The sequence below is a fragment of the Papilio polytes genome, unplaced genomic scaffold (assembly GCF_000836215.1).
Source record: "Papilio polytes unplaced genomic scaffold, Ppol_1.0 DF821511.1, whole genome shotgun sequence".
Classification (NCBI taxonomy): Eukaryota; Metazoa; Arthropoda; class Insecta; order Lepidoptera; family Papilionidae; genus Papilio; species Papilio polytes.
The window spans coordinates 2024512-2037134 of record NW_013527693.1 but is presented as its reverse complement, the minus strand read 5'-3'; the positions used below and the strand labels follow the sequence as shown (position 1 = coordinate 2037134).

At 34.7% G+C, this 12623-nt stretch overlaps 2 protein-coding genes across 4 annotated transcripts in view; one reads left to right on the top strand and one right to left on the bottom strand.

Annotated features, from left to right (window-relative positions):
* Positions 1 to 8: 8 nt before the first annotated feature.
* Positions 9 to 5392, bottom strand: LOC106108543. Of its 2 annotated transcripts, XM_013289735.1 has the most exons (17): positions 5024 to 5391; positions 4539 to 4765; positions 4244 to 4312; positions 3854 to 4068; positions 3412 to 3691; positions 3176 to 3285; positions 2842 to 3105; positions 2629 to 2765; positions 2499 to 2547; positions 2343 to 2432; positions 2166 to 2204; positions 2039 to 2080; positions 1883 to 1921; positions 1660 to 1812; positions 1096 to 1299; positions 289 to 613; positions 9 to 104 (listed from the first exon to the last, which is right to left on the bottom strand). In XM_013289735.1, exons 1-17 carry the CDS (start codon positions 5286 to 5288, stop codon positions 93 to 95), a joined length of 2520 nt encoding a protein of 839 aa, XP_013145189.1. In that variant the 5' UTR covers positions 5289 to 5391; the 3' UTR covers positions 9 to 92. The 2 variants fall into 2 exon arrangements, with proteins under 2 accessions (XP_013145189.1, XP_013145190.1); XM_013289736.1 differs by lacking the exon at positions 1660 to 1812 and having other exon boundaries at positions 5024 to 5392.
* A 287-nt stretch (positions 5393 to 5679) lies between these two features.
* Positions 5680 to 12623, top strand: part of LOC106108541 (HEAT repeat-containing protein 6) — an 11164-nt gene continuing 4220 nt past the window's right edge. Inside the window, exons 1-13 of one of the 2 annotated variants that reach the window (XM_013289731.1) lie at positions 5680 to 5788; positions 5885 to 6057; positions 6151 to 6399; positions 6482 to 6739; positions 7100 to 7303; positions 7643 to 7912; positions 8086 to 8297; positions 8531 to 8757; positions 9192 to 9508; positions 9947 to 10154; positions 10673 to 10836; positions 11828 to 11950; positions 12472 to 12596. In XM_013289731.1, coding sequence (XP_013145185.1) covers positions 5899 to 6057; positions 6151 to 6399; positions 6482 to 6739; positions 7100 to 7303; positions 7643 to 7912; positions 8086 to 8297; positions 8531 to 8757; positions 9192 to 9508; positions 9947 to 10154; positions 10673 to 10836; positions 11828 to 11950; positions 12472 to 12596 — 2516 coding nt within the window. In that variant the 5' untranslated portion in view covers positions 5680 to 5788; positions 5885 to 5898. The remainder of the gene's footprint in view (positions 5789 to 5884; positions 6058 to 6150; positions 6400 to 6481; positions 6740 to 7099; positions 7304 to 7642; positions 7913 to 8085; positions 8298 to 8530; positions 8758 to 9191; positions 9509 to 9946; positions 10155 to 10672; positions 10837 to 11827; positions 11951 to 12471; positions 12597 to 12623) is intronic. The other variant, XM_013289732.1, reaches the window with a different exon arrangement.

Below are 12623 nucleotides of genomic sequence, written 5' to 3'. Positions count from 1 at the left end.
ACAAAATATAATAAAAAAATATTTATTTATATGACAATACAAAAGTAATATTTTCAAAATTTAGTTCGCTTTGGCGTTTGGAATTTCATTTTCTATAAATCATCCTGAAAGTAAAAAAATCTTTTAAAATGAAAACAAACAAAAGTGTGTCAAAGAACTTTTAGGTTATTCATCTCTTTCGAATTGTTGGTGCTTGATTTATTTTCAAGCACGTCTAGACACACATAAATGCGTCGTATTTATATAAAATTTGTTTTCGTAATTAAAAACTATTTAATTATTTTATACCTTAGTTTCTTTCAAACTTTGACGCATCAATTGATTTTTCTTTTGATACTGCGCCACAGATAACGAAGGTCTCTTTTTAGCGAATTCTATACTCCGAATAGAATTCTCCACAGTTTGTTCGATTTGGCCCAAAGTCTTCACATAATCGGAGGAGACTTTTCGCACCATTTTCTTACCGTGCTGTATATTCATTACTCTATCGAAAGACGGCGTTTCGATTTTATATGTCGGCTGTATGTATCTTTCTTTTTCGTCGTCGCTTTTGTCATCAAAATTGTTTGATAACGTCAACAAAATGTTTCCCTGTTTCGTCTCTGCCATCGGTCTGAAATAAACACAGAAATATGTATTGCAAAATTATTCATTACAGCATATCCGTAGCTTTGTCCATGTCTACCCCTATCACTTACATCAACCGCGTCCCTCCCGTACTCAGTTAAACCATGATGTCATCCGTAATGAGACCAGCAAAGCTATGCACAAATAGCAACCATGAGCCTTCGTATTTTGAACGAGTGTTTCGAATGTCGTATACCCATGGTTTAATAACTGGCTAGTGACATCTTTGAGACAATAATTATGAACAATTATTATCATCTCTTCTTTATTTTGATACGTTACTTAAGAAGCAACTAAGATTCGACTTTCCAAATCCACTTTAAGAGACGTCCTATATTAGCATATAGCTAGACTCTTAGTGTGCTAGAAAGTCTTAGTATTTGTATAAAAGTAATCGTAAATCTTGGCGGCTACCAAACTGTCTTTGGTTGTCGTGGACTTACGATGTTTCGCCAAAATAACCTTTACCTATAATCTTTGAGAGTGGGTCCGATCTGATCCATAGTGGTGACGTCATTCATCAGTCGCGTGAGCACGGAGCGCCGCCGCAACTCAGAGTCCGAGTCCGCGTCTTGAGCTATGGCGGCCGCCTGCTGGCGAGTCGTTGGCTTTGCTGATGACGCCATGGGCGCTATGCGGACCTTCCTCAGGTCCAGCTGATGACCTGATGGGCTATTAATGTATACTTAGTGTGTGATTATTAAATTAGGAATATCTTTTTTTAGTAGATTTTTTTTAAATTTACTAATATTTTCTTTAACCATTCCAACTAAGCTCCAGGTTTGTGCTAGGATATGGTTCACGCCAATAGTCGAATGGCGGGATTCGAACCCTCGACCGCAAGATCGGTAGTCCGTACCTCAAACCATTAGGCTATTGGTGCTTCAAATTTACATAAACAAATGACATAAATAATCTTAAGGTTAGTAGCGCCGGTTAGCCACGAGGCTTCGTTTAGTCTGGCGAATGACCGAACAGTTTGTTTTCCCACGTTTTGTACGTTATTAGTTAAATCAAAGAAGCAATATGCACCTAGTCACAACAGACTCCTCCTCCTCCGGTATTAATATACTATCTTTGCTTATCATTGCCCTATCGATGAGCTCCGCCCTGGGATAGCCTGTCGGACGCCTGTGAATTCTCATCTCAGCGTGAGGTAAATCGGGCACAATTATAGATACTTTTCTAAAAAAAAAAACAAACAAAAATTTAAAAAAAAAACTAAGCGTCTCTTCTAATGACAGAAATGATATACTTTTCCTGATTATCCGATGGTCGATGATCCATCGCCGCTCTGAGGACATAAGGAAATTTTTATTAGTAAACTAGTTAATATTTTTGGTGTTATAACAGTCGTATAAATTAAAAAAAAATCTGTAATGAATGTTGATGTATGGTGATTTTTACTTACTTTGCTCGACCTTCTTTCAATCGACGTTCTATCGAACTCTCTCTGAATAAAAAAATTTGGTTACATATCCTAAGACCGACATTACATTTAAATCAACATAGTTAATCAATTTTAATGTTAAACTTACCTGAATCTTCTAATTTCCTCGTCAGAGATGTTTTCAGATCTGCAAATTAAACAGAATTCTATAAAATTAAATTGTCATCTTTGAATAAAACCAGTTAATAATATCTGAGGCAACTATGGGCGTCGCTTAGAAGCATCGATCCAGCAACTAAGTAACAACTTATTTATGATTACTTACTTTCTGCCTTCGAATAAATTTAACTTGCCGCCGCCTCTAGCGATAGCTCTAACTACATCTCCAGCGAAGCTCACACGATCAACATTGAATCTAAAAAAATGTAATGATTACTTTACATGTAACAGAATAATTTTAAAGGGAATATTAATGAATTACTTGATATATCTTCGAATTTCCTTTTCTTCGTCAGACTCCAACGAACTCACTATAAAATAAAATCTTGGTTAGTAACCCATTCGAATTTGTACTCGACATTTAATACGAAAGAAAATTTCAATTATCATACATGACGCGTTTTCAGAATCACAAGGTTGGGCGAATTGGAATATTTCTGAAGCATATGACACAACATGCTGCTTAGTAGACTTCGTTGGCGTTTCTTTTAAAAGGTCCGATTCTAAACAATAATGGCCTTTAATAAATCTGGAATTAAAAAGCATATGTTTGTTATCATTTGATTACAAGTATAGGAAACAAAAGAATAGATTTCAAAACTAACTTCTTCAAATCATGAGTAGAACTGATTTCTTCAGGATAAGGTACATCTGCTAATGGAAAGTAAAATAGTTGTTTTGGCCTTTCTATGGATGTGCTTGTCTTCTGTGATTCCTCCTCCCCTGCTTCGGTATTGTAAGGATTTGTCGACTCGTAGCCTTCCACAAAGTAATCTTCTAACTCATCGCTCAAGGATTCAATATCCACGTCTTTTGCTGACTCTCCTTTCTTTAATTGTTTCTCTATATCTTCTTTTTTGCGTATAAATCTAAGGAATAGTCTTGTATAATATTTACATTTCCTAATTGCACTATATTTGGAATAGTTATCGGTCTAACCTTTTCGTTTCTCGAACATTCGTGCGATCTTCGGTTTCTCCTTCCTCTTCTTTCAATTTTCGAGCAAGCGCTATGTCATCAAGTTCAACATATAACGTGTCGATTATAAACTGTAATTAAATAGATTTACTGAATACTTGAGGAAATGAGAAAAAACACAATTTTAATTGTCACCCTAATTCAATCTGATAGGTTGTGGGTCTGTCGTTTTTTTCTGTAACGTTTATGTAACTTACCTCGCGTAGAAATTCAGCGATTTCATAGTTATCTTCTATATGGTTTTGGATATATTCGTAAATCCCCTTACAAACGACCAGCTCTTGACAATGCAGGTTTAGAAGACCGGCTTGGCATATAACAACTTTTAAGGTCGGACTCTCGTACCAAGTGGGAACATTTTCAATCCTTTGTAACGTCTTTTCTCCGTCAATAAGTTGTCCGAACGCGACATATTTGTGATCCATCCATGGTGCAGGTTGTAGTAATATGAAGAACTGAGTTGAACAGTCCTTGTGTCTAGAAAGTTTGTTTAAATTTCAATATTTTACTGTGTATGTGTTTGGAGTTATGTTCAGTTTGCTGATGATTAACGTAATAGAGATGTGAACTTTAAGCGTTAGGTGATATTTGATTTAACCAACGCATGTTCAATTAAATCAAAGTAACGTATTCTTTTACCTGCCATCATTAGCCATGCATAATACTCCGCGTCTATCATGAGGTATGATAAAATTCTCGCAATCCAAATGCGTAGATTTCAAATTAAATCCACCGCACTGTATCCAACCATCCTTCACTATTCGATGTACAGGTGTACCAGCGTAACCTCCTCTCTTCGTTTTACACAAGCGCATGAAATTTTCGCAAGTTTTTGGTACGATATCCGAATATAACTGGAATAAAAGCATGGTATGGTGGCAAACTTGCAATTCGTCGTGATTTCACACCAAAAGTTTGCAGATTCACTGACTATCTATAATAGACATAATCTACTACTACTATGAAGATATCTACTTATAATAACCAAATTTCTGTACCCCAACTAACTTTACTTTAAGAAAAGATTACCATGAAAATCATAGTTCCAGAAATGTCATAATCGCCCTCAACAGAAAAGTGTATGTAAACGAAAGGCCTCTGAAAGATTAAAATAACGCCTTTTAGAAATAACAGATCACTTTGGCAACGCTGGCTGAAAATAAATGAAATCCACCGAGGAAGTACTGGACTATCGAACAAAGAACACCTCTTTGAAAACAATAGAGAAGTTATTTTACACCTCTATGATTCGTCTGAAAATACTACTGAAGGTTGACGCTATTCTTCTATGTAAAATCGCGTTATATTATTTAAAAATGCATACTCCAGTATTGTCAACATATTTAGTAAATTCTCCAATTGCTTCTTTGTAGTAATCAGGACATATGTGGTAGTTGTACTTCGATTCGACTAATTCTTTCAACTCTTTTTCCCCGCCAAGAATTTTTTTGTTTACAACAACTGCAACTTCACTTGTAATGCAATAAGCCAGACCTCCGTATTGTAGTTTCAAATCGTTCCAAACTTGAGGCCATTCCACACTACTAACACCTGGAAATAAACACAAATACTTACTTAACATACAAACATTGTATAGACGATCAGAATAACATAACAAGACATTCAAGAGGAGAGGGACAAACAGAGATTATTAATTGCCTATCGACCCCTTTAAATTAGGGTAAACTAAGATTGCCTTTTTATATCTATTGTTTGTGGCAGCTAAATTAGTCGCCTCTTGCTCTATCCTAGAGCGCATTCCGACATTAGGTACTACTGAATTAAATATATTTCAATATACTCCCATACCTCGTATTTCAGGAGCTTCGAAATCATTTTTTCTGTATTTGTAAAGTCCACTTACTAATTTTACACAGTAAATAAATTCTTTAGCAATCCTGTTTCCGATTATTGTAAACTTTGTTGGAGGGTAATCTCGCTTTACTTTTGTTTTATCGTGTGGGTTGTATATCGAGTTATGTCCATATTTGATGAAAGAAACAAACTGATCCTTAATCGTTGTTTGCCAAGGATGTTTAATAAAGCCCTTGTTTTTCTGATCATCAAAGGTCATCTTAAAGCTTGTTTGTCGCTTAGCACTTTTTACCTACCAATTTTTGTATACACAAGCGATAAAAATGTTTAGTTACTATGGAAACGAAAATGTTTTGTTTATAAAATAATAATGATCAAAGATGAAAAGCTATTACATGAAGTTCATTTTTAAGGAAAGTAACTTTTCTCATAATTTAAGCCAAACCACTTATTTTGCCTATAAGTTCATAGTACCAATTCAAGGGGAGATGTGTATTAATTTCAAATCTCTGCAGCCTCCTAGATAACAGGCGTAATTTAATTAATAATTTTGACTAGTTCACCGACCAACCTAATTACACTGGTCTTACTCATTCTTTGGCGTCTTCTGTGGTTTTCCATCAATGTCTATTGTTACTGTCACTGTCAATTTGTCATCTATTTATGTGAATTTTACAATCAATTCTAATGTTTCATTTGGTTTTATCCACCTGATTTTACCAAATACAAGTAGTATTACATTCTATATTTCTTTGAATGGTAGTTGTCTCAACTGGATTATAGTTGAGAAATAAAAGAAATAATATTCGTACAAACTATCATTCGATGATTTATAGTTATATTGATATTACTTAGGGCGAGGTTCAACCATGGGGAATCCACCTCGAGCTATTAACGTGATCGTCCAACAGCTTCACAGTGCACTTACTTCAAAAAAACGAGTTGACGGTCATATTCATTCACTCATAGATGAATTTATCAACCTTCCTTTCACAAAGAATGAAAATGAATATTTTGCCATCCATAGGGTAAGTAAAATGTTTAGTTTTAGATACCTTTCATAAAGATTTGAAGAAGATTTATTTACTCTGCAGATATCTTATTAATTTAATTAATTTCAGAATATTGAACAATTGACTGAACTGATTTGTGCAGAGATTGTACCATCTAATGATATCCTTACATCAAAAACTTCAAGCTTACTGCATAAGTTCTTTACTGATACAAATCATGAGTTTACCGAAGAACACTGGGATGCTGTAACAAAGTGGCGTTTTGAAAGCTTGCGTGTGTGTTCAGGGAATATACTAACAGATGTTCTCTTCCACATTCATGATAATTTACCAAAAAGGACATATAGTTTAGCAAAGGTATTAAAAAAACCTAAAAATCTCGTATTTAATTAATGTTTTCCTGAAACATGTGCTGTAATAATTTTATTTGTTTTTTTAGCATGCTGAAACGTTAATTGGTCCTGAGGGTCTGATTATAGCAGTTCTTAAAAACCAAATAAGTAACCAGGAGAACTGGACTGCTGATAGTGTGAAAACGTCTGTGCTACTAGTCAGGATAATGTCATATCTGACAGTGTATTTACTTCAAAATACTAAGAAATGTACACCAAACATGGATAAAGATCTTATTGCTGAAACACTTATGGAACTTCTTATGAATGGTGTGCCTAAGGAATGTGATTTTTTTTACAATATGGTAAGTTACTTAATATTTTTTTCAGTGTTGAAAGTGTGTGAGATCTTTAATTCTTGGATGAACATTTATTAATCTTTGATTTGTATTCATATCATAACTAGCTTTTCAAAAAGGAAAAAAAAAATAAAACATCTATGTTCCTGTCTATGTACCAAATTTCATCACAATCTGATGAGCTGTTTGGAGATAAGGATAGTAAACATGTAAACTTTTTCATTTATATTATAAAGATAGTTTTGGTAAATGGGAAAACAAATGATGATTGGTTTGCTTTGTACATAATTTTTTACATTTCGTCAAAACCCACTATTGGTCATAGATGACACATGGTGTAAAGAAACTCACCCTTTGTGTTTTCAGGCAGTGGAGCCAGCTTTAAGGACTTTAGCTCATCTCTTCTATCACAACCCAGATATGGATTTTTCACTGTCAAATGCCATCAGTATAGCTCGGCATTTTATTCTCTATGGCTTGAGTATAAGATACACAAAACCTGACAAGTTGACACCAATAGAACATGCAAATGTTATCGAACCTGTTAAAATTATCCCTAAAGCAGGAAAGGTAAATATATTTTTACGTAATTAAAAAAATACTAACAATATCAGCACATATTTAAATATGTCTTACTTAAGTAAGGAATTAAAGACATATTCTTCACTTTTTCTGTTGTTTGTTCATGTAATTATAATTATATTCACTAGCTTTTGTCCGCGACTCTGTTGTGATATTAGTTAAAAAAAAACAATGTTTGTAGGATATGCATTCTTCCAACCTATCCTCTACATCTATACCAAACTTCATCAAGACCCATTCAGCAATGTAGGCTACAAACTCCAACATCCATCCATCCATCCATTTAAACTTTCACATTTATAATATTTTTCATTTTTCATTTTCTAGAAACAAAAATTAAGAAAGCCAAGAAATAACGCAATTGAAAGGTTAAAGAAAGAAGCATCTGACCCCAGTGCGATGAAAGAAGTAGAACAGTTTAACAGTGACTTAGTTTATGAGCCAACAAATAAAAACTTTTTGGACCCACCACAGTTTGTTTTAGATTCTGAAACATCTACCAACTTTAGTTTTGAATTGAAATTCAGACCTGAAGTGATGGAACTCAAACCTTTAATAAGACAGTATGCTTCAAAATTATTTTTAGTTATTATAAAGGTGAGCGAAACATTTATATTATTTTTAATACATTTGTTTTATTATTTGGTCCTTTAAAGTGTAGATTAACTCTGTAGGATGCACAAATTATCGCTAAAAATGTTTTACAGTGATAAAAATTAAAATATTGTACAGTAAATCAGTTATTGACAGTAATTTTTGTCATTCTTCAGGTGAAAGGTAAAAGAAAAATCTTTCCATATTGGTGGAAATTTATGCCTAATAATCCTGAACCTCAATATTGGTTCAATACTGAAAATGGCAAGAAGTCTCTTATCTTTGCTGCACTTTCTGATTCCGTACCTAAAGGTCGTAGCAGTGCTTTGGGTGTTGTACTCACATTATTGTCTGGTTCAAGGCCATATTTAGCACAAGCAGAGACAAGGTATGCTTTTCTAAATATTGTCGATTTTTAACGATGAAATAGATTTTGTTTTACTAGTGCATGGCTAGTTTTAGAGCACCGAAAGTCTATATAGTTTCCTAATGTTGTGTTCAATTCCCATTGCTAGAATATCTCAGCTCAAGCCGCAGTTTTTTAAATAATTATATAGATTTTGTGATGAACAAATAAACCCTAGGTTACTTTGTTGATTGTAAATAGTTATTCATTTTCAGTGACAGAACTACATCAGTAGTACCATTCCCAGTTACTCTGGGGTATATGGTAACATGTATACATAATGCACTGATTTATGTTCTGACGATGGAGAAGTGCGAGGGTGTGGCCATAATGGCTTTAAAATGCACCGCAGCTCTGGCACAAGCCACACCTTACCATAAACTACAGCCAGGACTAATTGAAGGCTTGATTAGATGTATTAAGAAGTTTATCAAACAAAAAGGTATGGGTTATGATAAACTAGCTTACGCATGCGGGTTCATCTGCGTAATTAAAATTTGTAGGCTAGTAGTAAGTAGACTGTGTTCTTCCAGACTATCCTCTATGTGTATACCAAATTTCATCAAAATTCATTAAGCAGTTTAGGCTACAAATTTTAACAAACATTCATCTGTTCATCCAAACTTTAGCATTTATAATATTTGTAAGATATCCCACAAATAGTCGCATTTTAGATGTTTACAAATATCTCACAATATTTCGAATTGTAATTAAGGTAAATCCTGTCCAATTTATTGTGAATTTGTTGGTGCAAACAGATGCCATTATGTTTTAAGATTTACATAAATGTAGTCTTAAAAATATCTGAATGATATGCAATATGAGAGTGCTCATAAGCTCCCTTAGAATAAATTAAAAATTGAATTATATTTCCAGATATAAATATTCAACTAGGTTCTTTAGTAGCTATTGGATCTATGATATCAGTGGATCCGAAAGTAGATGAAGTACTGAGAGTGTTGAAGGATGATGGACCTGATGGTAAACCGGAGAACCCAAAAAGCAAACCTGCCAATGAACCTGAATGTGAGGACTTTGAAGAATCGTACCCAGATGATGATCTGGTGGTGAATACAGAAACAGACGCATCTTTAGTTAAAGAGAAGTTCGATAAACCTTTGCGATTAACAAGTTGGGTTCTTGCTATATGTTTTAAAAATTTCGGCATCGTGTTTGAAAAGGATCAAATAATGGTAAGATTTTTTATATTATCTCACTATGAAATTGTGAATAAAAAGTCCTTCAACTTGTTGGGTAATAAGGTTCTGACTATTACTTCGATTACAAAGTTATGACGTCACTACATACATCGGTATATACATCGGTTCGGGTACGTTACTTGAAAGGCATTATATAGATAAATATTACTTAAAGTAAAATTTTGAATCACTTTAGATTTATTATATTTCTATACTAGCTGTTGTACATGACTTGGTCGACGTGAAATAAAAAAATACAGCCTATGTAACAGTGATAACATAGCTTTTTAATGGTGAAAAAGTTTTTGAAATGAGCTTAGTAGTTTTTGAATTATTTCAATACATACATAAACACAAACCTTTCCTCATTATATTAGTATAGACACAGTTTTTATTGTTCCTTGTTTTAATTACAGTTTTTAATATTTTTAGAACTGTCCGCTGCCTCCCATGCCAGTGATATTAGAGACACTACAAGTGCTGTCAGCTATCGCTTTCCACTACTTAGGAGAGTTACTGAGACCACATCTAGTGATGGTGACTGAGTTGTTGAGTGACATGTTGCGTATTAACCATCCAGATCTAACACTACAGTGTGCTAAGACCATCAGTGTTATCGCTGATGGCATGCAGAAGTTGGGTAAGTTTTTTATATGTATTTTGACTAACTTTTTCCCGTGATTCCGTCTATTAAAATAACAAAAGTGTAGCCTATGTGTTCTTTCAGAAAATGCCATACACCCATTCTAAATTTCATAGAGATCTTTCAGCTGTTTAGGCTAAAGACTCTAACAAACCTTGATTCATGTAAACTTTTGCATTTGTAATATTGGGATGTATATTTTTAAAGCTCTCGCTATGTAATATTGCATACCGATACTTAAAAAGGGAAAATTAATCAATTCACGTTTCGTATAGCGTTATCTCTTTCACACAAAGCGCAGCACTACAGTTAGTGAAAGGGATAACAATACATAATCGATACTAGTTGTTTGTCGCATTGTAAAAATCGATAAGAGTTAGTGACGCTTTTTAGAAATTCTACACTTTTGACAATACTTCTCATGTTTTTTTTAAATTATGGATTTATGAAGCCATTTTTAGTTATTTTATGAAATAAACCGTTGGTCTTTGCGTAATAATTATTGTTGGTGACAGAGAGCAGCTCGCACGCGCTGCGGATGAAGGAGCGGCTGTACGTGTGGGAGCGGCTGCTGGGCCCGCTGTGCGGCGTGCTGCAGGCGCACGAGAACCCCAGCGCCAAGGCCGTCGTCTGCGACTGCATCGCCAACATCGGGGAGAAGTGCTTCAAGGAGATGCTCGTAAGTGTACACTGGCTGTCGCCCGTCACTGTTTCCGCCGAATTAAAAGAAAACCTAATTAGACTATGCTCTACATCTCTGCAAAATTTTATCGAGATCCGTCGTCAGGTTCTGGAGATACCTTCAACGAAACATCTAAACTTGTACATTTAAAATATTTGTAAAATTTAATAATAAAAAACTAAAAGTAGAAATTTTCAAGGTAAGACAGAGGTGGAAATCATGAAAAGAGAATGTTACGTATAGAATATATGTACCGATGATTAAAGATTATTTTGTACTAAAACACTAATAAGCAGTTAATTCGCTAAAAATAAGGAAATTGCCGTTTATATACAGACTGTTGCTCGCTAAGTCGTGGAATTAAAAAAAGTAGTCAAAACACTTACCGATAACGTAGCTTTCTATTGGTGATAAATTTTTAATAATCGGCTCAGTAGTTTTTGAGCTATTCTAATACATGCTATAATAGAAATCTTTCCTCTTTATAATATTAGTGTGGAAAAAGGTACGTACAATGTATATTCAGGTGGTCTTGTATGTATGGCAGAGGAGTTGTTCAGTAGTCGGTGTATGTACTTGTAGTGTACTTATCTATTTATTTAATTACTAGCTGTTCCCATGCGACCTCATCCGCTTAAAACTATGAAAATTTTATTTTGTTGTTTAAATTTAATTATCAATTACAAATGTCAAAATAATATGACATTATGTCAAACCATGGCAACCTTGCTTCCTTGATGTTAGCAACAACTTATGGTCTCTTTCCCATATTAGGGTTTTTATCCAAAATATTTACCCCTAAGTTTAACTGCGTGAAAATATATAGCCTAAAGCATGACGTAAGTGTAGGACTTTTTATTAAAAAAAAGAATTATTCGAAAATATGCTGTGATTGTTGACATCTTAGGCAACAAAGAAGTGTGTGTTTACGCTTTATTATATTAGTATAGATCTATCTATTTATATATGACACTACATACTGTTGCAGCGGCCGCAGCAGCTGCTGTGCTGCGCGCTGCTGATAGGGTCGTGCAGCGACGAGCAGCCTGCCGTGCGCGCCGCCGCCGTGCGCGCGCTCGCCATGGCCGTCATGTACCGCACGCTCAGAGAGGTACACAACCATCACAAATACAATTATAACGGAATACATTCATTACACTACTTGTAACCATCATCATCATCACCATCTCATACGTCCTCACTATTGGGCTCGCCTACTCTAATAAGGACTAGGCTATAGTAGAAATTAAAAAAATCAAATGTAAGTATTCTGTGTTCTTCCAGATTGTATTCTACATTCATGCCAAATTATACCTAAATTCGTTCGGAAATTTAATCTTAACAAAAATAAACATTTACTCATCTGAAGTTTTACATTTAGAATATTAGTAAGATTATTTAATACTTATCTAAACTAAACGCGGTATAAAGTGTAACTTAGGAATAAACTGAACAAGCAAATATTAGTACAAATTTTAAGGCTGGATGTTATTTTTAATAGATTCTCGACCTTTTCTTCTTAAGCGATCTGCCTTTAGTCATTAATATCCTCTTAGTTTAAATTTTGCATGAGAAATGTATATTAAATCCTGCTCAAAGGAGCAGCATCAGTAATGTGATGTAACATGTTAGGATATCAGTTTCGTGAGCGACTGCGCGGAGAACATCCTGCGCGCGCTGGCGGAGCCAACGCTGCAGGTGCGCGCCAAGGCCGCCTGGGCGCTCGCCAACATGAGCGACGCGCTCGTACTCAACACGTGAGTGCACACATACATAACATGGGG

What these genes read in the sequence shown, in the direction of transcription:
- LOC106108543 (XM_013289735.1), bottom strand. Translation starts at nt 5,288, where the DNA reads ATGACCTTTGATGATCAGAAAAACAAGGGCTTTATTAAACATCCTTGG. An exon ending in TGATTCTGAAAACGCGTCAT is followed by an intron (nt 2,548 to 2,628) that starts GTATGATAATTG and finishes TTTATTTTATAG; the next exon opens with TGAGTTCGTTGGAGTCTGAC. An exon ending in CCATCGGATAATCAGGAAAA is followed by an intron (nt 1,813 to 1,882) that starts GTATATCATTTC and finishes TTTTTTTTTTAG; the next exon opens with AAAAGTATCTATAATTGTGC.